This window comes from Bradysia coprophila (genome assembly GCF_014529535.1).
Source record: "Bradysia coprophila strain Holo2 chromosome X unlocalized genomic scaffold, BU_Bcop_v1 contig_35, whole genome shotgun sequence".
In the NCBI taxonomy this organism is placed as follows: Eukaryota; Metazoa; Arthropoda; class Insecta; order Diptera; family Sciaridae; genus Bradysia; species Bradysia coprophila.
In genome coordinates this window covers 1,809,841-1,836,086 of record NW_023503325.1, presented here as the reverse complement: position 1 = coordinate 1,836,086, position 26,246 = coordinate 1,809,841, and the positions used below count along the sequence as shown (strand labels likewise).

The window sequence follows — 26,246 nt, the reverse complement described above, 5'->3', positions numbered from 1 at the left end:
TTAGTATGTTTTCCAGGTAAAATAAAATTTTGCACCATCGGTCGATTACAGTGGAAAACGACGATCGTTGAAGAAGTCAGCAACCAAGGAAAAAGCTGGAATGAAGTCGAAGCCTTGGCGCGGACTCGTGTTCGCTGGCGTTGGTGGAGTAGATGATGATGATGAAGGGGTTCATCTGATTTTATTAGGTTTTTCTGAATGGTCGAAGTCGTGACACAAAATTCATAAATTTTTTTTCATAATTTTTATTAGAATTTTAGCATGAGAGAAACATAATTAACAAGAAATAAGTGTAACGAGAGTATAACATACATCCGTTTGAAAAAAATCGATTTTAAAAATAAAACCGTAGTCTCACTATGCCCCCATGTACAGTTAAGATGTTTAAGCTTCTAAAATTTATTCTCTTTTCCTTTGGCTCGTAATGAGAGTGAGAGAGATAGAGGAGAAAAACAAAATGCGAAAAATATTTAAATGAAAATCGTAAATGGTAAAGCGAAGAGATGAAATAAAATCCCGTTTTTTACAAACAATATCGAAATGACAAAATCAATGGGAATTTTTTTTTTTACAGAACATTTCAATGGCACTTGTTCATTCCTTCAATAAAATCTTTTTTTTTTCTTCTTTTTTTCTTTTCTTAACAAAAATACACTTGTGCTGGTTTTTCTTGCATTGCTACTGGATAAAATTAGCTGAACTCATCGGCACCTTGAATGGAGTACACATTTAAGCTAACAAATTTGTTTTTGCAAAGTTCATGAACCATTGACTGCATTGACTCTTATGAAATTTAACGACAATTAATGAATGTTTCATCATCTTCTCCTTTTTTTTCTTCTTATCGTAGTAGACATATAATATAATGGTCCACCCCCGCTTATCAATTAACATTTATTATACTCTCACGGCCTTTGCCAACTCCAACCCATCGAACAGGTACTTGTAATTCTTTTTCAATGAAACGGACATAAGCCTGAGCTTGACGCGGTAGCTGTTGGAATTCCCGAACATTTGTGGTCGACGCCTGCCAGCCGGGCAACGTTTTATATTCCACTTCGACTTTGGCTAAATCGGATATCGAACCCGGATAAATGTCCGTCTTTACACCGTCAATTTTGTATCTGCAATGAAATCGAGTTGTTAGCGCCGAGGATCATCGACGACCGAGGCTAACACTTACCCTACGCCAACTTTAATCTCGGCCATCGTATCTAGGATGTCCAGCTTTGTCAAACAGATGGCTGTGTAGCCGTTCACAATTCCTGTGTAGTGCAACAATGGCAAATCCAACCATCCGCAGCGACGTTTTCGTCTCGTTGTGACACCGATTTCAGCACCGCGTGTCTGCAGTAAGTCTCCGACATCGTTCAATTGTTCGGTGGGGAAGGGTCCATCGCCAACGCGCGTTGTGTACGCTTTAACAACGCCAATAATATCACCTATTGCTTGTGGAGGCAAACCCAGGCCAGTAAGTACACCACCAATACTGCAATTGCTACTAGTTACATACGGATAAGTGCCAAAATCAATGTCCAGCATTGCAGCATTAGCACCTTCCACTAGCACGGACCGTCCATCCTTCAATGCATGATACAAATAATTTATGGTATCCTTGACCATCGGACGCAATTTTTCTGCATATTCTCGGTATCTTTCAAGCTCTGCGTCCACATCAACTTTGAAGGTGGGGAACAGCTTTTCGTAAGTACTTACAATGGACGAGAATCTGTAAACGAAACACAGTCATTACTACGCAAAGTAACACTTCCAACGGCTGACAAAACTTACTTTTCTGAAAACAGATTAAAATCACCCAACAAATCGCAAACGCGAATACCATTACGTGTCGCTTTGCTGGCATAGCATGGACCAATTCCTTTCTTTGTTGTACCCAATGATTTGCCTGTGTTTGCTTTTTCGGCCTCTTGAAGTCCGTCAACTTGCTGATGGAAATCGAAGACCAGATGCGCTCTATCGGACACGATTAAACGGTTTTGCCAGTCGTGAAGACCTTTGGCTTCATTTTTGGCGAGTTCATCGAAGAGTCCGGGTAGATGTATGACGACTCCGTTGCCTGTTATGATGAAAGAAAAGACTTGGTGAGTGCAAGGAAACAAGACTATTATTAGAGTGACATTATTGGCTCGATTGATTATAATTTAAAAGTTTTCCATAGCACCGACTGTCATTGTGGTAAGAAAATCTTGAAGATTGGAAATGGTTTAAGTGAAAAAAACAAACAAATTGAAGCGTGTGAAATTTTAACTTTTAAAACGGCGGAGCGAGGTATTCTTGATAGTTGATGGTTAACATGAAGTCGTATTAGATTTTGTGAAAAACAATAAGACAGTGACAGTGACGAGGCACAAAATGGAATGATGTGGGAGCTTTATTGTGGTTTGTAATCTGGCTGGCATATTTTTCTAAATCATTTTTTTAACTATTATTTTCAGTACTTCATTGTTTTTTTTCTTGTGAAATTACTTCACTCAGAGTAAATAAAACGGGAGTAAATGAAACGACAGTCGATACTTCATATTTATTCGACGAAATACTTCACTGATAAAAAGGAGTTTCCGACGAATACTTGTGACAGGTAGCCTGACTCGATGTAATCTTTTCCTCAGAAAAAATTACTGATAACATTATTTTCCATCAACGAAAAGTTACCCAACGACAAATTGTCTGGCACAGGTGTGTAGGGCCTAGTTCAGTAGGTTCTAATGGTTTATGATCTAGATAATTCCCTTGACTGTGTTGAATTTAGTGAGGTGTTCAGTTACTTGCATGAATCAAGTATTCTTTCGGTATGATTTAGTATGCTTTGAGTTGAGTAGATTTCTCACTTCTCAATTGTTGTCTGTATAAGATCATTTTCTCCACCTGAAAACTTGGAAATTTTTCATACGAATAGAATAGGAATTACAAAAACCAACACAAAAAGCTTCATTTTGCTTCAAATGTGGTCAAGATGACAAAGGTGGTCAAGATGACAAAGGTGGTCAAGATGACAAAGGTGGTCAAGATGACAAAGGTGGCCAAGATGACAAAGGTGGCCAAGATGACAAAGGTGATCAATATGCCAAAAGTGGCCAAGATGACAAAGGTGGTCAAGATGACAAAGGTGGTCATGCGTCGGCAAGCTTGTCGACAACTCGATAGAGTATAAGCAACGGGTCGATGGTACAAGTTGATAGCAATGAGCCACCAACAAGTTGGTTTCGATGGTTAAAGTTTCAAGTGGGAGTAAATTCATGCAATTGAGTGGGAGTGTTGGAATTGAATAACTCTATGAAGTGATTAAACTTAGTAGTCCAACTAATTAAGAACGACATAGTAACCTTAGTTCAATTCCAAAAGCATATTAATATGGTGTATTTGTCTGAAAAAAGTTAGTCTACTTCGAGACTACAAACTGGTCGTTTCATTGTAGATTCCAGACTGGAATAGAACCGTGATTCAAAGAGTTCTTTTTGATGTAGACAGTCTAGCTCAAGAAAACCGCATCCACAACGCTTATGTTTCAATTGGTCTGGTTGGTTTTAGATTTGCTCTTTAAAACCAACCCAGTCCCAACAAGAATATTCAATTTTAAAGTCGAAATGGAACTCCAAAACCAACCCGACTGCGGGTTGGGTCAGCTTGCTTTCCTGGAAACTTTTGTGTCTAAGTTGGAACATAAGTAAAATCGGTCGAATAAGTCTCGAAACATGGTCGAAAAAGTGTTATTTCACTGTAGCACCAGGATTACGCATACAGAAAGAGCCCGCATTGGTACGAGGTAATTGTTCCAGCGATCTATTACGATTTCAACCGACTTTATGTGATGTTCATCAATTGAATATCGCTCACAGTTTACAATCGTGAAATGCTAATTCGTTTGCGGTTGCCTGTCTATCAGGTTCACCTGCCGTAATGAGGCAATTTTTCATTGAAAATGATTAAATGCTAAAAGTATAGCAACAGACTGTCATTAAATATTATCCAAGAAAGAAAGAAAAACCAACTTTATTGTTGCCGATTAATTAGCAATGACATTCTATAAATAATATACCGACCCGATACACACGTCGCAAACTTTTCAACATTTTTCCATTATAATTTTTTTTGAAAAACAAACATCGCAGGATTTAACCTCAGCATAAATTACAGTTCAGCTAACTACTTGTTAAAACGAATTTAGAATGATAAATAAAATAAATTGGAAGGTACGTCATGGTACTCTCGTCTTATGATTTATTACAATTCCAATTTCAAATATACATAAAATAATCCGAAACTTATTTATTTGCTCGAACTAAATATAATTTTATTAAAATGCTTTATTGCCGAATAATCAACAGGAATTGCAAAACTGAAACGTTTTGGTTGGAGGAAATAAATTCTTTTCTTTTTTGTTACCTTTCAAAATCACAAAGTTCAGTTATGCAAACGGAAGTTATGATGATGGCAATTAAATTAAGAGTTGTATCGATACAGTGATTTCGCTAGGAGAAGTTCCTTCAAACAAAGTTTTTTGTTTTGTTTTGAGTGGATTTGCATTTTTGAATTGTATACCAACATTGTACAAACATGCAAAGAGACATTCTGAAAGCTTTTCCTGAATATTAGTAATCATTTGGCTTGAATCAAAAGGCCAATGTGATCGCCAAATTTACACATTTCGCCAAGCATGAGTGGTACTCTAAATGGAGTACTGAAACTGAACAGTGTATCGTATACAAACGTAAAACACTGTAAAAATATTTTCATTTAAAATAGAGTATTTTCTGCAGCTAATCACCCATGCTTGAAGTATGATGATTTCGCGGATTTTGGAATGGGCTAAGACGATATTTTCTGAACTTTTCGTTTTTCTTTTCCGAACAGTCTTGAATACCATACAGTTATTTCAACGAGTTTTTCAGTCCGGCCCTGAATAGACTACACTTTTGACTTATTTCAACCTTCATTAAGGAAACAAATGCACGACCCATCGCTTAATTATTGCATTTATTTTATCATTCCTTGAATATCACACTGTTGTATTCCACACATTATTATAAACAAATTTCAGAATAATTCATCGTAGTAAATAAAACGAATAGAAAATTTGTACATACATTAAGAGCAAAACAAACAAATAGAACTGTTTGAGTCAAGAAAATTAAATTAAATTAAGCCAAAGTCAGTCAGTAAAGGAATAATATCACAGACGTATTACAATCACATCACAGTTCATCATCACTTAACCAGTTCCATTAATTTATAAAAACAAAAGGGGAAATTGTACAATAGTCCTCACTTTCTCTCATAACCTTGAGTTTCACTTTGGCTTTGAACGACTCGATGCAGGTCAATTGGCGGATATCAGTGCTAAGCCGGTTATACTCACTGATAGACTGCCTTAGCGATGGTTGCTTATCGGAAATCTGTACGTGGCTCAGGCGTCTCAGTCCCCGAGAGTGAATGTCCCGGTTCAGTCGAATCTCAAATCCATGTTTGGTGATCGATTTTACCATCCGATGCAAATGGACAACTCTTTCAACAGTGGCGAGATGATGGACAGGAAGTAGCGTTGAACTAAATAAGAAAGTGGTCGAAGTCCTTCGCGGCAGCCGGAAGACAGCTTTTACACATTTGTTCTGTTTTGTTCGCTTAAGACTTCATGGGACACAAAAGAGAATCAACCGAGAGTTCTAATTGTATTCATTGATTTGTGAACCTGTTAAATTCATTGTAGTTTACCATTCAAGAATGCTGAATTTACTGAATCAGATTGTTTTTACCTAGCTGACGAGATGTGCGAAATATTTATTTACGCTTTTCAAATCGTCACTATCACGTAGAGAATCATTTGAATAAAGAAACAAATTGCCTACGGTATGGACGGATTCATTATCTTTGCCAGAGTAGCATCGCTTTGTGCTCACCAAAAACAATTCGGTACAACAGCTGTGGAATGTTGAAAGTCCACTAAAATTCAGATTAATCCTGCAGGCCAAAAATGAGATGAAGATTTTTGAATTGAATGGAACCCTCGACGGAATCCAATCTATCAATATTTTCTTACAACTAAGAAGCACAAATGATTCGTTCTGAAGAATGTTTGTTTTACAAATAGAGAAAGATTTGAAATTGAATAGCTTTTAGGCTTACATGCGGCGTCTTGGGCCATTTATTGAATATGCCTAAAATCAACCGTCCAAGACAAATACAACTTTTGATACAAATGGATAAAATTACAAGTAAGTTTCCTAAATTCACTCACTTTCGGCCATGGATCATGGAAAGAGATTACTAAAAACCAGAAGAAGAAAGAAAAATTCCCAAAAACACAAGACTCATCTATTCGCTCTTTTTACATTATGATTACGTTTTGGTACATCATACAATCATCCACTAGGAATTAATGCCATTCTTAGATATCAACGAGCTCCTTTCCTTTGAAAAATTGACACTTCTTAAATCCTTTAAAATACAATGATATACAGAGGAGAACACGTGACACTTCTCTCTTGAAGATATTAATGATAAAATTATTTTGCTAAGCTAATCGTTTCGCGTTTTTACAATACCAAGCGCATCAAAACGCAACTCAGTAATAAATAACTTTTATTTATTTTATAAGAAGATAAAAAAGACAAGAAAGCTTGATAAATTGAACATTGTCATGGTATGCACGCATGATAGGCATCTGTTGATAGAGTAAAATTGTTTCTATTTCTTACCGATTAATGAAACACACTTTTCGTTTATGATTCCACTGGGTAGCAGATGAAAATCAAATTCGACGCCATCCACCACGACAGTGTGTCCAGCGTTGTTGCCGCCCTGAAATAGAAGAAATGTTTTAGTTGATTTTATATGACTTTTGATTTAGAGGTTCATCGGTTCCACATGGTCCAACATCTTCTAAACTTCAGAATTTTGAGGAATTTTTCAGGTTTTCTTGTTCACTATGTTCCCAGTTCACTTCGGGTTTCCTTCTAACCTATTGGAATTATCGGTTGTTTTGTAATTATGATCAGGGAATTGTGTCACATTTTCCTCTAATAAGGGTTTTTGACAATTATTTAACCCGATCCGATACCTTTCATCCACATTTAGCAAGAGAAAACATTTATCGATCAAAATGTCATATAGTTTAAAAGTCGTGCAGGACAAATTATGACACCTTCCCCTTTGTTCAAGATTCTTTTCGTTAGGCTACGCTTTTTGCTTATATCAAATAAAACAAATTTAAACAATTTACGAGTAACCCGGAAAGATTGCGGACGTTCCTGTTCCCTTCGGCCCGCGTTTAAATTTCAAGTATTATGTTTCAAGAATTCAATGCACGACACACGACAACGTAAAGTTAATCGGGCACGAGCAGTGCGATATTTTACTCCGCCGTGCCTGTTGTTGACTAAAATTATATTTTGAATTTGAAATTTACTGCCGCTACACTCGCGGAATTTTGAAAACCGACACATTTTCTGTTTCGTGGTTTACTGGTTTTTTTGTGAATTTTGCATGTATTTTTATATGGAGTCGTCAGAAACTCAAGTAAAACGTAGAAACAGAAAATGTGTCGGTTTTCAAAATTCCGTGTGTGTAATTAAAAACAAACAAAACCAACCAATTACCATTTCAGTTAGTACAATTTTACGATGGTTAATTTTATGTTTCTTTTTATTAACCCAGTTTAGTGTTCATGCACAACGCCGTAGTTAGTGGAAACATGAACTTATTTAACGAAGAATTCGAAATGAAAATGCAATATGGAAACCAATCCATAGAAATTTTCTGGAGGTCATATTTTCGGCCGTTTATCATCAAATTTTATGAAGTTGATATTTGCCCCGGTAGTACTCGACATCAACTTTCCAACGAACCCATACACGCCCGTGTCCTCCCCACCTTACAGAAATGAAATCCGGGCTACGAAACCCCATTTTTCGACTTTTGGCCACTTACAACCAGCCAGGTATGTAAGATCATAAATATCTGAGACTAGTTTTGGGACCTAGGCACCAAGACCTAACTAGGCATATATAAAAAAGTACCGGAATAAATAGCGCCGATTTCGGTCAGTCAAAATTCAAAAGAATCCCTCTGTTGTAAAAGAGAAGTGACACCGTAGAATGTTTTTTTTTTATTAGATTGTGAGTTTTCGGGCGGGTTTTGAAAAAACCTCAACCCGCTCATCTCTAATTCATTCAGATTGCTTTAAAAAAAAGTTTAAGTGCCTCAAATCGCGTTCAACTACTCGAATGTCGAAGAATATCACTAATTCTCTCAAATTCAAATACTAGAATTTATTTTAGACTGAGAGCCTAAGTGCATATCTAACGGGAGCTACACAAAACATCGAGAAAGAGACCTAATTCAAACTTTTCTTTGACAGTAGAACAATAGAAAAATTTGAATTAGATCTCCTTCCCGTGGCTATGTGTACCTCGAGGAAGAAACTGTTATGTACTGAGGTCACGATTTGAAATCAATACCTATTGTTACACAGCCAGCCAAAGAAGAGAAACATATCTGTTCGGGAACTTTCGTTCTCTTGTCGCACAAGACTTGTGCGAACTTCTACGGAGACGAAAAATTGTTGTAAAAATAAACTTCCTTACTTCAAGAATGGTATTTAACCAGTCAGAAATGTTTAGTCTAATATTGGCGACAGCAACGACATATATAAGCGATTAGGCCTGTTCAAATTTGAATAATTATTTTAGATTCTATCGGCATGCTATCAGAGAGTTAGAATGGTTCAAAAAAAGAGACCCGTATTTTTTTATATAATTTTTAAGCGTTTTTGTTCTGGGGAGGTTCGTTCGAAGGAAAATTCTGAGTTTGGCTAGTTTTTAGACAGTTTTCGGCACTAAACTCAACCAAAACCTCAAACATAAACGCGCTAACTTAATTGTTGTCAAAGGAAATGCAAATTTAGAGTCTCGTTTTGAATATGAACGAATTTAGTCAAATGGTTGGAAAGGACGAGCCTGAGAAGCGCTTGCAATCGATGCCAACGTGAAAGGGTAATCTAGTTTTTTAGGGTTAAGCACATCATTAACATCAGTGATTTAAGCGTCAAAAGATGCGTCTTTAAACACACTTTCAGGGGAAAAAAAGTTTTTGAAAATCGGTCTCGCGGTTCGGTTATGTTAGTCAAAAGAGTGAGTCACATTTGGCGAGCTCGCATGCACAGCGATGGTTAATTTTCATCAACTAACTCATGTGATTCGTAGCCTATATGTACACACTTATTTTTCCCGTGTTAAATGGTGGGTAAGTGACCGAAAAGTGTTCTTTTTGAGCGTGCTCAGGACCGGTTCCACGATTTTACTAAAATCGATTAAAATCGACTAAAATCGATTACTAGTTTCTCAACAAACTGTATGTAGATGAGTTAGTCAGCTAAGGTTTGGATTAATTACAGCATGAAGAAGCTCTGAAAAAGGAGAGCGAAATATTGCAAACAAAATTGTTTTTCTCTCGTCGTTTATGCCGCGATAGTCCACATTAACGAACCAATATTTTGATGTCTGATTTGAGTGGCATCATCAAAAAAGATGATTCAGAATGTTGGTTTGTTTATATGGACTATCGCCGCATAAACAACTAGAGAAAATCAATTTTGTTACCAATATTTCAGAGCTTCTTCATGCTGTAATTAATCCAAAGCTTAGCTGACTAACTCATCTACAGGTTGTTGAGAAACTAGTAATCGATTTTAGTAAAATCGTGGAACCGGTCCTGAGCACGCTCAAAAAGAACACTTTTCGGTCACTTACCCAGCATTCAACACGGGAAAAATAAGTGTGTACATATAAGCTACGAATCACATAAGTTAGTTGATGAAAATTATCCATCGCTGTGCAAGCGATCTCGCCAAATGACTATCACAATCGAACCACGAGACCGATTTTCAAAAACTTTTTTTCCCCTGAAAGTGTGTTAAAAGACGCATCTTTTGACGCCCAAGTCACTGGTGTTAATGATGTGCTTAACCCTCAAAAACTAGATTACCCTTTCACGTTGGCATCGATTGCAAGCGCTTCTCAGGCTCGTTCTCTCCAACCACTTGACTAAATTCGCTCATATTCAAAACGAGACTCTAATTTTGCATATCCTTTGACAACAATTGAGTTAGTGCACTTATGTTCGAGGTTTTGGTTGAGTTTAGTGTCGAAAACTGTCTAAAAACCTGCCAAACTCGGGATTTTCCTTCGAACGAACCTCCCCAGAACAAAAACGCTTCAAAATATTATATAAAAAAATACAGGTCTCTTTTTTTGAACCATTCTAACTCTCTGATAGCATGCCGATAGAATCTAAAATAATTTTTCAAATTTGAACAGGCCTAAAGCGATAGCCTACGATTCATGTGATCTTAATGTACAGCAAATGTTAAATCAAATGGCGTAAAACAGTTTTGTTTCAAACACTTGGCTATACTTGCAGGGATCATACTCAATTTGATCCTGCTAAATAGAATTACATTTTAAAAATTATTCAAGATTTGAGTACAAGTACACATCAGTTTGTGTCCTGAGGGTTAAACTATTAACTATTAACTATTAAACCAAAAATCAGATATAGTGAATCAGTGGTTTTCAGAACTTGTTCTAAGTCTGGAGAATTAGAATATGTCACATTAGTGAATTATAATAAAAATGAAAATTAAATTATTTTGCCTTTTTTCAAAGTTACATGATGTAATGAAAAGTGTTTAGGATTCCTGATCGATAAGAAAAACCAGGTGTTCTTGTGCCGACAGCAGCAAAAAAAAACACAAATTTCGTTTTCCTTATAATTCGCTAATGTGACATGTCAAAACGTCGTTCTTATTTTTGAGGCTGGTCTTGGTGTATTCAATTTTGACGTGTCCATTGACAATACACTATCGTCATAATCAAAATGGATAATCAAATGTTACGTAAAGAAATCGAAATTGTCATTTAAACAGAATTGAATGTATCATTAGCACACAACTCTAACAAGACCTAATGTATGTCTCTGCTATTATGAGGGACGGAATGCATGTGGGATCTTGGTCTATTTCGTTTCATTTTTTTTTTAGCATTGATAATGCCAATGTCAATGAAAATTCGTAATGCTCATTGAACAGCACTGTATTGTGTGCTTGCATATAGACAAAATCAATTTGCTTGTTGATATATCAAATTAGTGTCTCCGTTGGTTACATATAATGCAAAACAATACAACGCGTTGGGTCGTTTAAATTGTTTTCCATCTCAGACGGCAATACATTCAGTTTTACGAAAAAAACACAAACAAACGCACAAACTAATCCCAATCATCGCAGCTAATTTTTGTCAAAATTAAAATCGTTCGCATATCAATAAGAATTAATTTGCAAAATGAAACATCAACAAGTTGTTGTTGACTATACAGTCATGATAAAGTCGTGCTTAACGTGTTTAATGTTAGCATTTTCTGGCTACATTCTAATTAGGTAACAAAAAATGAGTTACGAGGCACCTCAGACTGTTTTTTTTTCAAATGAAAAGTTAAAATCCCCGTAGATTGATTTGTACCATTTTCGTCTTACCGAAGTGGATACAAAAGCAACAGGAACTGGAGGATCTGAAACTGCAAAACGAAGCGATGGCCATAAAAACGAAAAAATTTGTTCAGTTTTTGTCGGCAGAATCCGCAGAATCGACAGACAAATGTGATGCGGACGAAAATAATCTGGAAAATGTAGTTGGAGACAGCGTCGAAGAGAACGAGAACGCCAGCCCAGAGGAGAAGAAAGATAAATAAGTTTAATTTTTGCGTACCATTATTTGGTTGTGCGGTTATTAGAGTGATGTTGTGATTACTTGGATTTAATGTGTGAAAATAATGATCTGCCACCTTTCTTTATATCGATTCACAAGTGGCCATCTTCTTGTTACTGTGTTATTGTTTACTTCAACAGATTATAACGTATTTTTCCTGCAACTATGCGTAATTTTATCCAGTCAAACCTTGAACTTTTAACAAAGCTACTACGAGGGAAAGAGACCATGAAAGTTGTTCCTTGAGCGATCAAATGTAGCACTGCAAATTATTTTTAAAAAGACCATCAGACATACTCGTGGCGAAGAAACTAGAAATTTCGACTGAACGAAGTTGAAAATTCGTTTACAGTACAAGGTATCAGGGAAAGGTTGAAAAAATCTTGAGAAATAAAAAAAAACATTTTGGAGTAATTTTAAGAAATATTTGAGAAGACGATCGTTTACATTAGTCTTTGCAAGGTGTCTTAGGTTTCTTAGAGTGGAGAGGGCGAAGAGCATGGGTTGAGTCAATCTGAACTGATTGTAAAAAATCAACTCCAAAATTCATGAAAACAGTAAATGGAAATGCCACGACACTAAATCATGTTCTAGGGCCCGTCGAGACAGTAGTAGTCCTGATACTATTGCAATAGCTACATGTTTCGCTCTAAAAATCAGAAAAATATCAAAACCCTTAAGGTTCACTTCAGTCATCGCGGTGGCGGGTCTAACTGTCGAATAATTACATGTTTTGCGTCTTTGCTGCACGATTAGAATTCGCAGGTCCATCGCCAAAAAAAGTGTTACAGAAACTCTCAATTAACATTTTTAACCTCTTATAAAGTGCTAGATGTAGCGAAGGACGAAGTAATCGATTTTATTGATGCATGAGAAAGTTGACCATTACTTTACAGCTTGCCTTCTGCCGATACGTTAAATTCTTAGACTTAGAAATGACTGGAGAGCAGTCGGTGGTTTGAGATTTCTGTCTACATGATGCGCGCATGCGATGTCCTTTTTAGGTAAGAGTTTGAGATAGAGTTCATGAGGTGACCTCTGCAACATTTCTATGTGTCTTTAACAGGTCTCATTCACACAATTGTAAGACCATCATAGCAACGTTGCGTTGTGTAGATCGCCATTTTATAAGTGGAAGTGGTGTGGCTTTTTATTTCAATCCAAACTTTTTCCCGTGCTTAAGTATTTGAGAAGTTGTGTACCGAAACGATTAAGATATAAAGTTCAAAACGTTTGTAACATATTTTCTGATTTGGGTGTTGTTGTGGTTTGTAAATGATTCCACAAAAGTTTAGTTTAACAAATGAAAATCTAGATTTGTATTTTAGTAGGTATGCGCCCACGCGACTTTCCAAACCAGGAATATGTTCGATCTATGTTGGATTCTCTTCCTCGCAAAATTCTACTGAATAAAATTTGAACCAGAGAAAATATTTTCTTTATTATTGGTTTCCACAGATGTTCGATCGATCAGAAAAAAGTCAATATTTGTACCTCCGACATGTAATGCATTTACTAAACTTCTGCCGCTCCATACAATCCGCAACTAATCATATTGTGGATGTACAATTAGCAGACATTAATTTTCTTGTCATTCTTTTTCTCTCTGTTTTTTCCGTAGAACATTTCTTCTTCGCCCACTGCGAAAACAGAATACAAACAAGCGATTTCATTACATTAAAACAAGTGCTGTGAATTTTTGTTGGCATTTTCATTGGATTGTATAACAGTAGTTGGCAAATTGCCAATTTTTTTTAATATTTTGGCCAGGGACAGGACTACACTACTTTCAATAATTCGTTAAGCCGTACGGTAAAAATAACAATTAACTTTTTGTTGTGATACAGTAACTCTATTAACACGCTTAACTGGCAATTTAATAAAATTCCCGACTTTCATTTATATTTTTAATAAATTTTGTTACAAGCTTTTATTAGACATGATGCAATGAGGTTCGTCTTGAAAGAGATTGATGATGAAGAACAAGCTTTTTTCTGATGAAATTTCACCCATACCCGTACACGAACGATTGTACTTGCAAGGATAACTTTAAAGTTGGATTCACAGTCGTCAGTAACTTTTCGTTTAACAGAACTGTGTTTAAACAATAGAAAAAGGTGTGGTTTTAGTGAACGGAGACCACAACAGAACGGACGACTGTGAGTTCAACTATGCCTGTTCCAAGTTTATAACAAAAATAATGTTTCGATGAGAAGAGAGTAGTGAAGTGCAGCAGAACGAAAAAAATGTGAGAGCATGCATGCATTGCATATCAGTTTATTTCATGTGCGGCCTCTTTGTCATTAAATTTGAATTTTTTCATCTGCAAGTCAAACAGTCACACGCTCTCAAATATTGACACAATGACACTCCCTACCCTATACTGTCACGGTTTCAAACCTATGCCATTTTCTCACACTGCCGGAAGCGAGTCTAATGTTCGTTGTGGCACTTTTGTTTCTACTGAACACTATAGGAGGTCCCTATCACCTATTCCGATCCTATTAGATCACATTGTAAAGAAACAAAATTGAGTTGAATTACAAACTTAACTTGACCGTCGTTACACTAGGCCAGGAGATGGGCGGTATGATTTGATTATCAAATATCGATAAAGTCAATAATTTGTTAGAGGTCATGTTATAAATCAATTGTTTACCGTCTGCTCTTCGTGTCCAAATATTTCCTCTGTGTCGTCTTGCCCCTAAATGTGGACGTCACGTTCGATAATTGACTTGGTAACAAAATAATTATTTTTTTTTTTGGAATGAACGAAAGGGGTTAAATGTGGGAGACACTCACATGTCCGCTAATGATTCCAAAACGACAACTCAGAGGAGACACCATCAAGTCATGTTATTTTTCAAAGACGTTTTACTATGAAATGTCGAGAGAGAAAAAACCTGTCGTGACTTAATCTTAGGGTCAGGCGAAGTCTCACTACGTGTTGGAGACGTGTTGTTTTAATACAACAATTTAAAAAAAAATTGTACTAAAATACAACAATGCAACACTTTTGGTCTACCGTTAGTAATCATAGACTTCAGGCCATATAAATGTACCAATGTACCATGCATTTTTGGATAAGCTTTAAAATATCGATTATTTGATGGTAAAACGTTCGACACATCTCGCAGTCGATTTTTTTTTTAAATTTTTGATTAAATATGAACCCAACCCCTTACGTCCAAAAACAAAAGTAGGGTATCAATATGGTCAATAGCTTCCACACCATGTGTCATACGTCAGACATCAGATATATTTCCAGTTATTGTCGCAAATTCTCTACGATTTTTCGCTTAGCACATGACCGAATGCATTACACTTTTATTGCAGCTTTGAATTATCTCGTACAGCTTTCGCATACAAATAAAAAAAAATCGTTTAAAACTGTTGGATTCCTCACCGACGATCAGATAACGTTATCATATCGACACACATTCGTCCGCGTAATCAAAAACCAGTGTGTTTAACACCTACATATTCGAAATATAAATGAAATTCGTAAAATAAATTACGAAAAGAAAATGAACGAGAAAAAAACTGTGAAAAGCAGCTGACGAACGAAAAAAAATTTAATTGAAGAGCGCCCCGGAATCGAGGCTGGAATCATTATTTTTAGATGTATTTAAGATGCAAAAATTCGATGTTTCCAACCATTTCATTTACATTAATTACATGAAGTCCTTCCTTTTTCTTCGACGCTAAATATTCTGAATCGAAATTATAATCGAATCGTAAATGCGGCAATAAAACCGAAATCATTCCATTAATTTAACCGTCTAACATGTTTACTTACATGAGTCTCGCACTACGAATTATATTCCTATGTACGAATTTCATGAGATTTATCATTTTACGATGTTAAGTGTATTGTTAAACACAAAAAACCGAAAAAAAAATCGTAAAAAATAGCGTGATACGTGTAGCTACTGACGTAATTTGCCAATTTGCTAGTTATCGTATCAGTATCAGTACATAATAACCCATATATTGTGAATAATATACACACATAAAATAGGAAACACCATTTGAGTAGACGTTACAGGGTCGTAACTGGAATGTATTCATTGAGCCACTTGGAAATGTGAATTTCTTATGTCGTAACATTCAGACTTGAACTATTGTGAGGTGTAACGACTATTGCAACCATTCAGAAACAAGATCCTGGCTCAGTTGTTGAATGGTTGTTACATGTGGACCTCTGTACACTGACGTTACTTAACCACCTGCGAAGGCGTAAAACACCTTCCGGAACAGCATACGTTCACACAAAAAATATATAAAATGCTCATCGCTCAGCAATTCAGAAACAATTCTCTCAAGACTTGTTAGGCGACAAAATGTACCCACAAAAAAGAAGACAAAGATTGTCTCGTGACTACGGACCTGTTTAATGTATCGCTGATTGTATTGAGAGTTTTGCAAAATATTTCGTGAATCCAACAAAATTGTAGACTCTGATCACGTAATACGATTGTTCCGTGAATTGTAAACAATTAATGACGAAATTAATTTAAAGTGATTGTGATTAACGGCAATGCTTATATTATGTACAAAACGCAATTATTCAGTTTGTGCTCTATACTGAAAAGAATGGCGTCAGAACAAATGAACATCCAGTTAACTGTCGCTGATGAAAGAAGATACGAATGTGATGCAACAACGTTCTGATTAAGAAATAATCGCAAAGTCAATCTAATGACAGTCGAATCTGTTTCTTATCACTAGAAGAAATTCATTTTTTGTGAGAAATTTTTATCGATGATCGATGAGAAGTCTTTTGAAAACAAAAATGAAATTGTTGCCCTTGTATGGAAAGTTGCTTAGTGGTACCTATCTATCAGATGACCTTCTTACATTTAACTCACAATCCAACACATTCCTTTCTTACGAAATTATTGTATCACACGATGAAATTAGCGCAATTCACTCAGATAGAATCCAAATAAAAAATGCTGTCGGCCGTTCGGACGACACCCAATCGCCCAATAAGACCAGTTCGGGTTTCGTTCTGTAGGACGAGTGAAGGTTGCTTGACAATTTGACGAATCGTATTTTGTGCAAACGCAGGGAGGATAAATTTCATCACAAATTCAACGGTTGCGAAATCAACTTTTTTTTCTTTTTACTTTTTGTTAACTTGTTTTGAATTCAAGAAACACGTGCGACTGATTTTGATGAGTCATACGATCTTCGTGTGTAATACTTTGTAGTGGTCGGACAGATTGACTATACGAAATACAATGTATGCTGAATGCTGATGGAGATATTGATGATTGGACCACACATACTTGTTATGACTATACCGTAAAATGATATTGATTCGTCAGGATAAATCGCTTAATGTTAGCGAAATGTGCTTAATTTCTGTAAAGGGCCAGCATCCATGGAGTACGTACTCTCTTAGTTGTGGTCAAAAATTAGATCTTTTTGGAAATTTTTCCATGGAAGATGTCAAACCTGGCCGTGCATCGTGTACGTACTTTATAGATGATCCCTAATGGTACATCAAAATTACCCAAAAAAAAATTGACAAACTGGTGATTTACAGAGATGCGTAAGGGTTACTTAATGCCAAAGAACGAAACCAATTTTAAGTGGAATTTCGCAATTAGGTACGGTTATTTCGATATTGTCAACATGGGGCGTAGATTCTCGTAGCGTTCGCAACGCTAAGAATTCGTAACTTGCAAGGTGACTGAATAAATTCCCATAACAACTGTCAAGTTACGAATTCTTAAAGTTACAAATGTTTCGAGAATCGGCGTCCAGAACATTATTCTAAGCAAAAAGTGGTAATAATGAGAAATATGCTTGAACTTCTCGGAAGCTAGAACTACAGGTTTGGCCACATTTTTGATAAGTAGAATGTCTTAAAATAGTGTCAAATCGAAGACAAAAAGGATTTCGTAATTTTTCGAAAATCAATTTTTAACTGGACCCGAGGTCAATGTCAAAAATGTTTGACTGAAAATAAATCAAAATTCAGAATTTGAATTTTGCATTTACAATGATCCTCTGATTTCGACATTGTCCTTGTTAGGTTTAGACCAGTTAGGTTTCTCACCGTTAACACAATGTATGTGACAATCGCACTGGTCAATCCACAGTAACTGTAGATCACATAGCAAAGCGAGTTTGACCGAAAAATATATTTTCCGTTAGAGACAAGAAATAGTCACAAGGACCTTAGTCCGGAAGAACTTTTCCGTGTAACATATCGTTCTCTTATCAGGCCTACAAAAGAACATTAATCAAGCTCGTTATTCCACCCAAAGTGCCCACATAAAATAGGCGGCACTGAAACGAATCAAGTCACATGCTTAGTGTTTTGATCGAATACGTTGAACAAATCGCGCTTATAATTTCTGCACCACACAGCAGTTGTCTATTTTATAGGAATGTACGAAAAAAAAATAGCAGAAACTACGAGCAGCTTATGACAGATCAAAATTATCTGATAATTATTTCGCAATGACAACATATGTTGAAGCAGTCTAGCGAATAAAAAAATAGAAAAGAAAAACTCTTCCGATTGTGTTACAAAGAAGCGTATAGGACCTACTATAGGTTCTTTATCATCTCACTGTTATAAATATTCGAAATTAATTTTTATAGAATACAAACATAAGGAAATGAGAATTAAATCAGTCGCTAAACTATTCACAATCAACATTCACCTATATAAAATAGTGATTCGATCAACAATGTGACTAAAATGTTTTCCAATCTGTCAACAGGCATTTCGACAAAATATTGTTACAGAGAGTTTGCAAACACTCGCAAAATACAAATTTGGCTATAGTCCCGGACGTTCTGGATGTTAGCGTATGTAAAAGAAGAGAAAAAAAAATCCAAAATATCGACAGGAACTGGTATATTACAGGAAACTAACCAACAATTCGTAAAATGTCTAATGGATTGAATGTCCACAATAACTGCAAGGGAACGTGTGCGCCTGATTTTTTTTTTGGTGAAAATAAATTAGAAAACGTCTCGAAAATAACACACACATTCTGTAACAACTCTTCCGTTTTCTTTTTTCTTCTTTCTTTTCTGATTATATAAATGATACAGTCTACTTACAATTATATGTATTTTGTGAATAAAAATAAACGCGTGCTACTCACCTGACAGCGACATACTACATCAACATCGGTGGCTATCATATCGACAACTTTTCCTTTTCCTTCATCGCCCCATTGTGCCCCGAGAACAACAGTCACTTTGGAACTGAATCTGGATACTTCGGTGCCTCCATTTACCAATAATGTCTGTGACGACATAGTTTACTAAAGTTTTTCTTCGGCTTTTTTTCTTTATCACAATAGCATTTAATTCTGTTGGAACGACGAAATTAAAACACACCACCACAACGCGCGGTACACTGACAGAGAGAACCCGTCTATAAAAAATGTGGTTCACCTACGAAGCGACGTTATGCAAAACTGCCGCGAGAATGCCGAAACTAATGCTTTTTATGAATGATTTTTTCGGTATATAATACCATAATGACACTTCACCATAAAATATATGAAAATGTGCGGTGGTGTTACCAAAATTTTTGTGTCGAAAATGTTGGCTGTCATTGTTTACGTCTTTTGTCACATTTTTCAGTGAACGCATTTTCCCGGCATATTTGAAATACCTAGCGTTTTTTTTTTTTTAAATTTTATAGTTATTTAAATCACGAGAGGCGAAAAACGATTTTTAAAAATTCGAGGTGTGTGAGCTGAGAGGGTATTGTGAACCGAGGCTCACATATACACTGAGAATTTTTAAAAACCTTTTACACTCGCCAAACCATGAAAACACTGAATATCTCGGGTCAAAAGTTATCGGAAACCACACTTTTTTAGTTCTCTCTCAGCAGACCTTGCAAACAGGTCTAGGGATCCAGGCGATGTTTTGCTTAATGGTGTAGTTTGTTTATGTTATTCGTCAAAGAGAGAAATTTGATACGGAGGCAGAGCTTACTCTCCGTATCAACGAGTAGTGTGATGCACATCGAACGTTTATATCGCGTATTTTCGGTTTCGTTTTTATTCTCATTTTTAGACCCGTACGAAGTACTGGGGTCTTATAGGTTTACGCATACGTTTGTAACACGTCGAATTGAACTCCCTGAGTAAGGGGAAACCTATTGTGGTTGTCTAGAGATGCCAAATCCGCGAAAAAAAAATGTCCGTCTGTCCGTCTGTCTGTCTGCACGATAACTTGAGTAAAACGCATCCGATTTTGAAAATTCTTTTTTTTTCCCGTTTGGTAATGTCAAAAGACAGGCTAAGTTCGAAGATGAGTGATTTTGGATCGACCCCTCCCGAGCTGTGGCCCAATAAGTGCTTTACGGTTTTTCGAAGATATCTCCGGACAGTTAAACGTTAAACTTGTAAGTGATACGTCAAATAAAAGGTATTTACAATACCGATCGACAAAAAAAAAGTTTATGGAAATCGGATGACCGACTCGTGAGTTAGACCCCTTGGTGTGGAACAGGCACAGGGCGGCAAGCAGTTTTTGCTTGTAGGTCGGCCACATTTGAACATATTTCGTCTGTTTTAGCTTTATTAGATAGGTATTGACCGTCAGGGAAATTATGTTCTCCGGAGCGTGAGCTAGGTCTCTTGGAGTGAGCTCTTATCTGGCTACTCGGAAGTACAGTGAACGTGGTGTATTTTGACAATATCTCGAGTAAATTTTGACCGAATTTCATGAATTTTTTTTTGTTTGAAAGGTATTAACGAATGTAAAGCGTCGGTACTATTTCCGGTCTCCTAACAAAATGGCTGCCGGCGGCCATATTGGATTTTAGTAAAATAGAAATATCTTGGGAAAAATGATACTTAGAGAGTTTCTGTTAACATGGAAATAATTTGTTATGTGTGTGGAGTTTCAGGGATTCCATATACGGACATCTATATATACCTATATACAGCTATATTGAGCGAAAAACAGGCATATAGAGCTATATAATAGCATATATTTATCTGTGAAATGTTTATTTATAGTGAAATATAGTTAAATATAGCGGTATATAGCTGTTTAAATAGGAATTTATGAAATTTGTCTTCGTACGGGGCTGTCTATATTGCCTCCGGCAATTTAGTTGTATATGATAACAAGGCAAAGAGTGGATAATGTAAGTGATTTTAAAGGGAGAATAGTTTTTCAGCAGAGAAGAAAATGAAGTAAGAGAAATGAAGAGTTTCACATTAAAGGCTTTTGATACGAATAGGTGTTTCGTACGGGTCGGCGTTAGCTATGTTTCTTCTATACATTCAAGTTTAACCTTGAACGGTGTGTATTATATTCCAATGTTTTCTATTGACTTGAAAGCTAGAGTGCTATGGTAAATACCTTTCGGCATCAATCAGGTTTCGATCTACATGATCTACAAAAATAATGTCTCGATGACGAACGATACAATAAAAGTAGAAACCAGGAGGAGTACAAACCGGAGGAAATAGTGATTTCATATAAAAAAAACTCAACATTCAATGATTTTCACTGAGAGGTGAGTTTGTTTATATGAAATCCTCCGCTATTACAAATTTTCGCATTTGACCTTACCTATAGAGAAAACTTTCCTTGGATAACCGAGACGTAATTTTCGTTCAAATTAAATGTTAACTCTATTAAAATAGTGATTCACTTATTCTTATCTTTTGCCGTGAGAAATTATTATCAGATTTAGAAATAGCCTTACACTTCACAAGTGCTTGTTATGGAATTTTTTTGGGCTTATTTCGTAAGGGGCTATTCACAAAGCGTGTTAAAGACGCAATTTAGATGTATCCCAAAGAACTAGGCTGCATAATCATAGTAATAGATCGCTTAATGGTGAGGACTCCGATCCCATAACGACTTCGGGCTTAGCTGACGTCCAAAACAGATCCCATTTTTAAGATACTAATCAGCCATTCATAGCGTTGCGATAAAAGTGATACTTCCGAAGATAGGAGTTACAATGGTAGATATGCTGGCACTGGCTTCTAAGTTTTAAATTTTTATTTCAATATTCTGAAAAAACACAATCCATTTACGTTTTCTACAAGTCCCTAGCAAATTGTCACAACTAACTTCAGGTTAAAGCAATTTTAAAAAGACTTCGATTAACTATTCGTTAAAGCGGGACTTCCCCGCTGCATTGAGTGCAGCAAATAAAAGCTGATTATAAGTGTAAGTAAGATAAGTACCAAGAATCGCTACAAAACCGCCGATACTACTGATAAACACAGTCTTATCGGGGTTTCTACATGATTCAATGAAAAATGTACAAAAATCACATGCAACTGCAAAGTCATTTGCAGTTTAACAGTAAAAGTCTGAGACAATTTTATTGCTGTGTCGACTGAAAATCAAAATGAAATTGCCTTCGCCGATACTTTTTCTATGTCTGTTCGTTGCTGCTGTCCAAAGTAGGTCTTTCTTATTGTATACCAGACACCTGACATAATCATTCGATTTTTCGATTGCAATTCTTAGGCAAAGTAGAACCACAGCCGGAAGTCGGAAGTTGGGCAGTCTATGATTATGACCGTGAACAAATTTGCATTTTTTTCAGAGTCGCCACCCAGTTGAACATCACATACGAGACGTACAGTGAGTAAATTCAATCTATAAAAATACCAATTCCCGCTCCAACAAGTTCCTTTCATTTTCACAAGAGTCCGTCAATAAAATCGTCTACAACATTCCTGGCAACACACACACGCAACTAATCAACGGCGATTGTGCGACCAATGGAACACAGAGCATTGTAGTGTCTTGGAAATCCCCCTACCAGACATTTGCATACGATTCCTTTGCATTCACATTCCAGTTCAATCAAAGGAAGCAACAATATTCAGTGGTTGATGTAACATACCGCATTGTTTTACCAGATGCGCGTTTGCCAATAGCAAAGCAGTACAGACACAGCACACCAATTTATACAACGCCTTCACGTATGTCGTATGAATGCGTGGATCTTCCACCATTGAATTTGCTCACAGCAGATTCATATAGCTGGGTTGATGGGATCTCGCTGCAATTTTTGAGATTCCAAGCGTTTGCTGACAGTGACATCGTTGAACTTTTACCAGCTAGTGAATGCGGATATAGACAAATTGATCCAATCCAGCCGCCAACACAGGATGATTGGTACAATATGTTCCTCAGTATGGTTGGTAGATTCATTACCAACACGACATCCATGTATCAAGAAATGAAGCGGTTGAGGAGCGACGTTACAGCCATTGATTCTGATTGATTTACTATATGTATCTGTAACGCGATTAATCGACACAAATCACAATTCTAAGAAAAAATTTGTTCTACGGTATGCCTCAAAAATACATCGATTTTTTTATATAATCAGCGCACTTCAAGCAAAAGTGCTCCGAGTGACAGCTGCCAAATGGAGTACTATTTTCAATGTAAAAGTTGTTCCACATTTTGTTTGATACACTGTCCAGTTTCAGTACAACTCATTCTTGAAGTGCGTTGATAAAATTTATTTTCTTTACAAAATCCGACACCCATTTTTACCCATTCTACAGTCACTGAGGCCGTTCGTAGCCGATAATGTATTCAATCAGCTGAATATCCAGGCCCATCTTGATGATTATTGTTGCCGTGAGGATAAGGTGAATTTTGTGTTCCTTTTAAAAATGGAAGTTAGGGATCATTCACAAATGATGGCTCCCAAAAGCATGAGACAAGACGTAAGAGTCAATTCGCCAAAACTTATATGGACTTGGGATTCAGGCCGACCGCTACAGCTCAAACGAATCGTCGTTCCATACTGAGAACTTCGTGGAACAACTTTTTTCTCGAAAAAATTTTGTTGGGCTGACATGGCCATTAGAAAAAGTTTTTCCGGAGTTGTCGCAAAAATCGTTTTTTATCAATAGCTCCAATAAAGTCAAATTGTGTACGTTTACGAAGGTCGATGAAGGGAATATTATTGACCAACAAACGCCGATGTCCGGCTCACCCGGCCGCCGCAACAATTGAAAAACCTCGAAGAAATTGAAACTGGCTGGGAAAACAAGTAGCAGGAAGCTCTAACCTGGAGTTTTGCAGCTTACTTCACGCCCTATCCATTGACACCCCACATGACCATACCCACCATCACAGATAGAAATGGAGTTGATTTTTCATACCCATCAAATTCTGGAAAATGATCGAACATTGACGTTCTCCAAATAACGTTCTTTCGAGCGACTTCATCAAAATTGTATTCTTTATAGTTTTACTAGATGATAAATACTAAAATTAACGTGGTAGAGCCAGAAGACATGGTCCTACTTGCTTCACCAGCCACCCAGAGCACTTCAAAAGTTTCAGATTTTTCGAGGTTTTTCACTTGTGGCTGGGTGGACCGGTTGCCCAACAAAAAATTTTCAAGAAAAAAGTTGTTCCATGAAGTTCTCAGAACGGAACGAGGATTCGTTTGAGCTATAGCTTGTTGGGATCGCAGTCGGCTTGAATCCTGACTGTTCGAAGTTTTTGCGAATTGACTCATAAAAACTTAATCCATCTTTTGTCTCACGTTTTTGTGTGAGAATGAATGATCCCTTTTTGATGTATGTTACAAAGGCTGCGACGTTTTAACCCCTTGCAAATCGATATACCCATTGCGTACGTAAAAACGATTTTTTTCGACACATTTTGATCTGGGATCTGTATCGGCCCAACAAAAGTGTCACTACAAATTGATGGAAAACTGACCTTTGACCTCACTTGATTTCGTCGATCACATCACACCTCTGCACTTAAAGATCAAATTGGGTTTATCTTGATCTTTGCTAATGGAACCAGACCCAAACTTGCTCCTAATGATTGTAGAAGTTTTTCAAACTTTGTGTCGTTCACACGGATCGCCCTTTTTTTAGATATGTGGGACCACACCACTTCTGATGGTGAATTTTTGTATTTCATCGTCAACTGTTATGAATCTACCGCGTATCTGCGTGACATCCACGGACACTTTTCAGCTTTTCGAGTTCTTACACATTTTTTTTCTGCTTATTCCAAGATCATTACTTTCCAAAAAGTAGTAATTAAAAGTCACTTGGGTGGATCAAACGCGTTACAAGGGCAGCACTTTTATTTCTTCAATAATAGTATGTTACATACCAAGGATCAAAAAGGTGTGTTTTAGACCCAGGTGGTGAAAACGTCCAGGGATGGAGCGACGCGAAGCGGAGCGGAGACTAAGGACGTTTTCACCACCGTGGTCTAAAACACACCTTTTTGATCCGTGGTTTGTATACTATTTTTCTTCCTGGAGTACCAAAGTCACATTCCGAACAAAACATAACAACAAAACTGAACAACATACCGGTGCAAAAGCATTCCATATTAATGCCGAAAGTAATCCGTATGAATGCCTAAAGAAGTCCGTTCCGTGTGCATGTATTCTCACAAATGTCGAAAAATAAGCAATCTGTAGGAATGCCGAAAGATATCCGAATGAATGCCGAAAGCAGTCCGTATGAATGCTGAAAGCAATCCTTATGAATGCATTGTCACAAAACACTAAAAACATTACATTCGCGTACATACAACAACTTGACACATTTGGGAAAGAATAAAGATAGGATCGAAAATGACATAAGCGGGAATGAAAATTGAGAGAAAATAGTAGGGGAGAATGTTGCTCTTTCGGTACTAAATTTGGTGAGTGAATGTGACGGTTTTGGTACTACAGGAAGAAAATGTTTGCTTCTTCCTCAATTCGCGATGTTCTTAATAAGAGTGCGTTGAAATTTCCTTTTCGGTTCATTCGAGCATTCATTAAAAATTCAAATTCTGAGGCACCTTCACGGCTTGAATATGGTTCGAAAGGAAGAACGATTCTAGTTAGTATTTAATATCTAGCTATTTGCAACGAATTTGTAAAAAGAAAATGAATTTTAAGAAAATAAGAAGTTTTCCGTCAACTCTGTGTCAGTTACAAAATGGTTGCACTGAAGTTTCGACGACATAAGCAACGGTGACTTTCTGACGAAACAGCCAGTCCCTGAGGAAATGAGTTTCTTCAGGAACTCACTTTTTCTTGAGGAAGTCGTCGATTCTTCTCGCCAATAGATTAAGATTGGGTCCCTATGTATGTGTATTAATAACTAGGTGGAAGCACCGACATTTGGTGGGTTTTGAAATTCAGTTTTTTTAAGTTGCCAATAACATTATATATAATATTATAATATTATATTATATACAATGCGAGGGGTGACGCACTTCCATTTAATCCATTTAATCCATTTAATCCAAAAAAATTTTTTTAGTTTTACCGAAATAATTAGGCTACCGACCTGAAAAATTTGTAAAGTAATTGCGAAAAATAGATTTGCACGATCCCCAGCTCGTTTAAGAACTCGTGAGGTATAGGAAAAATTTTTTTGTGAAAAATGGTATTAAATTTATTTAATCCATTTAATCCATTTAATCCACTTTACACCAAAAACTCCTAAAAGTGGA

The 26,246-nt window shown here is 36.6% G+C and overlaps 3 protein-coding genes across 3 annotated transcripts; 2 read left to right on the top strand and 1 right to left on the bottom strand.

Annotated features, from left to right (window-relative positions):
* Window positions 1-628: 628 nt before the first annotated feature.
* Window positions 629-19,317, bottom strand: LOC119069433 (adenylosuccinate synthetase). The gene is made up of 5 exons (XM_037173490.1): window positions 18,911-19,317; window positions 6,714-6,816; window positions 1,792-2,077; window positions 1,184-1,729; window positions 629-1,124 (listed from the first exon to the last, which is right to left on the bottom strand). Exons 1-5 carry the CDS (start codon window positions 19,064-19,066, stop codon window positions 884-886), a joined length of 1,332 nt encoding a protein of 443 aa, XP_037029385.1. The 5' UTR covers window positions 19,067-19,317; the 3' UTR covers window positions 629-883.
* On the top strand, window positions 11,162-11,955 carry LOC119069435. Its single transcript, XM_037173492.1, has 2 exons — window positions 11,162-11,449; window positions 11,520-11,955. The coding sequence occupies exons 1-2, from the start codon at window positions 11,355-11,357 to the stop codon at window positions 11,758-11,760; spliced, it is 336 nt and encodes a 111-aa protein (XP_037029387.1). The 5' UTR covers window positions 11,162-11,354; the 3' UTR covers window positions 11,761-11,955.
* A 2,711-nt stretch (window positions 19,318-22,028) lies between the features above and the next one.
* Window positions 22,029-23,134, top strand: LOC119069430. Its single transcript, XM_037173487.1, has 3 exons — window positions 22,029-22,198; window positions 22,266-22,382; window positions 22,448-23,134. Exons 1-3 carry the CDS (start codon window positions 22,144-22,146, stop codon window positions 23,029-23,031), a joined length of 756 nt encoding a protein of 251 aa, XP_037029382.1. The 5' UTR covers window positions 22,029-22,143; the 3' UTR covers window positions 23,032-23,134.
* Window positions 23,135-26,246: the final 3,112 nt, after the last annotated feature.

What these genes read in the sequence shown, in the direction of transcription:
- LOC119069430 (XM_037173487.1), top strand. Translation starts at nt 22,144, where the DNA reads ATGAAATTGCCTTCGCCGATACTTTTTCTATGTCTGTTCGTTGCTGCT. An exon ending in GTTCGTTGCTGCTGTCCAAA is followed by an intron (nt 22,199 to 22,265) that starts GTAGGTCTTTCT and finishes TGCAATTCTTAG; the next exon opens with GCAAAGTAGAACCACAGCCG. An exon ending in CATCACATACGAGACGTACA is followed by an intron (nt 22,383 to 22,447) that starts GTGAGTAAATTC and finishes CATTTTCACAAG; the next exon opens with AGTCCGTCAATAAAATCGTC.
- LOC119069435 (XM_037173492.1), top strand. Translation starts at nt 11,355, where the DNA reads ATGAAACATCAACAAGTTGTTGTTGACTATACAGTCATGATAAAGTCG. An exon ending in TCTGGCTACATTCTAATTAG is followed by an intron (nt 11,450 to 11,519) that starts GTAACAAAAAAT and finishes AAATCCCCGTAG; the next exon opens with ATTGATTTGTACCATTTTCG.
- LOC119069433 (XM_037173490.1), bottom strand. Translation starts at nt 19,066, where the DNA reads ATGTCGTCACAGACATTATTGGTAAATGGAGGCACCGAAGTATCCAGA. An exon ending in AAAGTGTGTTTCATTAATCG is followed by an intron (nt 2,078 to 6,713) that starts GTAAGAAATAGA and finishes TCATCATAACAG; the next exon opens with GCAACGGAGTCGTCATACAT. An exon ending in TTTAATCTGTTTTCAGAAAA is followed by an intron (nt 1,730 to 1,791) that starts GTAAGTTTTGTC and finishes TTTCGTTTACAG; the next exon opens with ATTCTCGTCCATTGTAAGTA.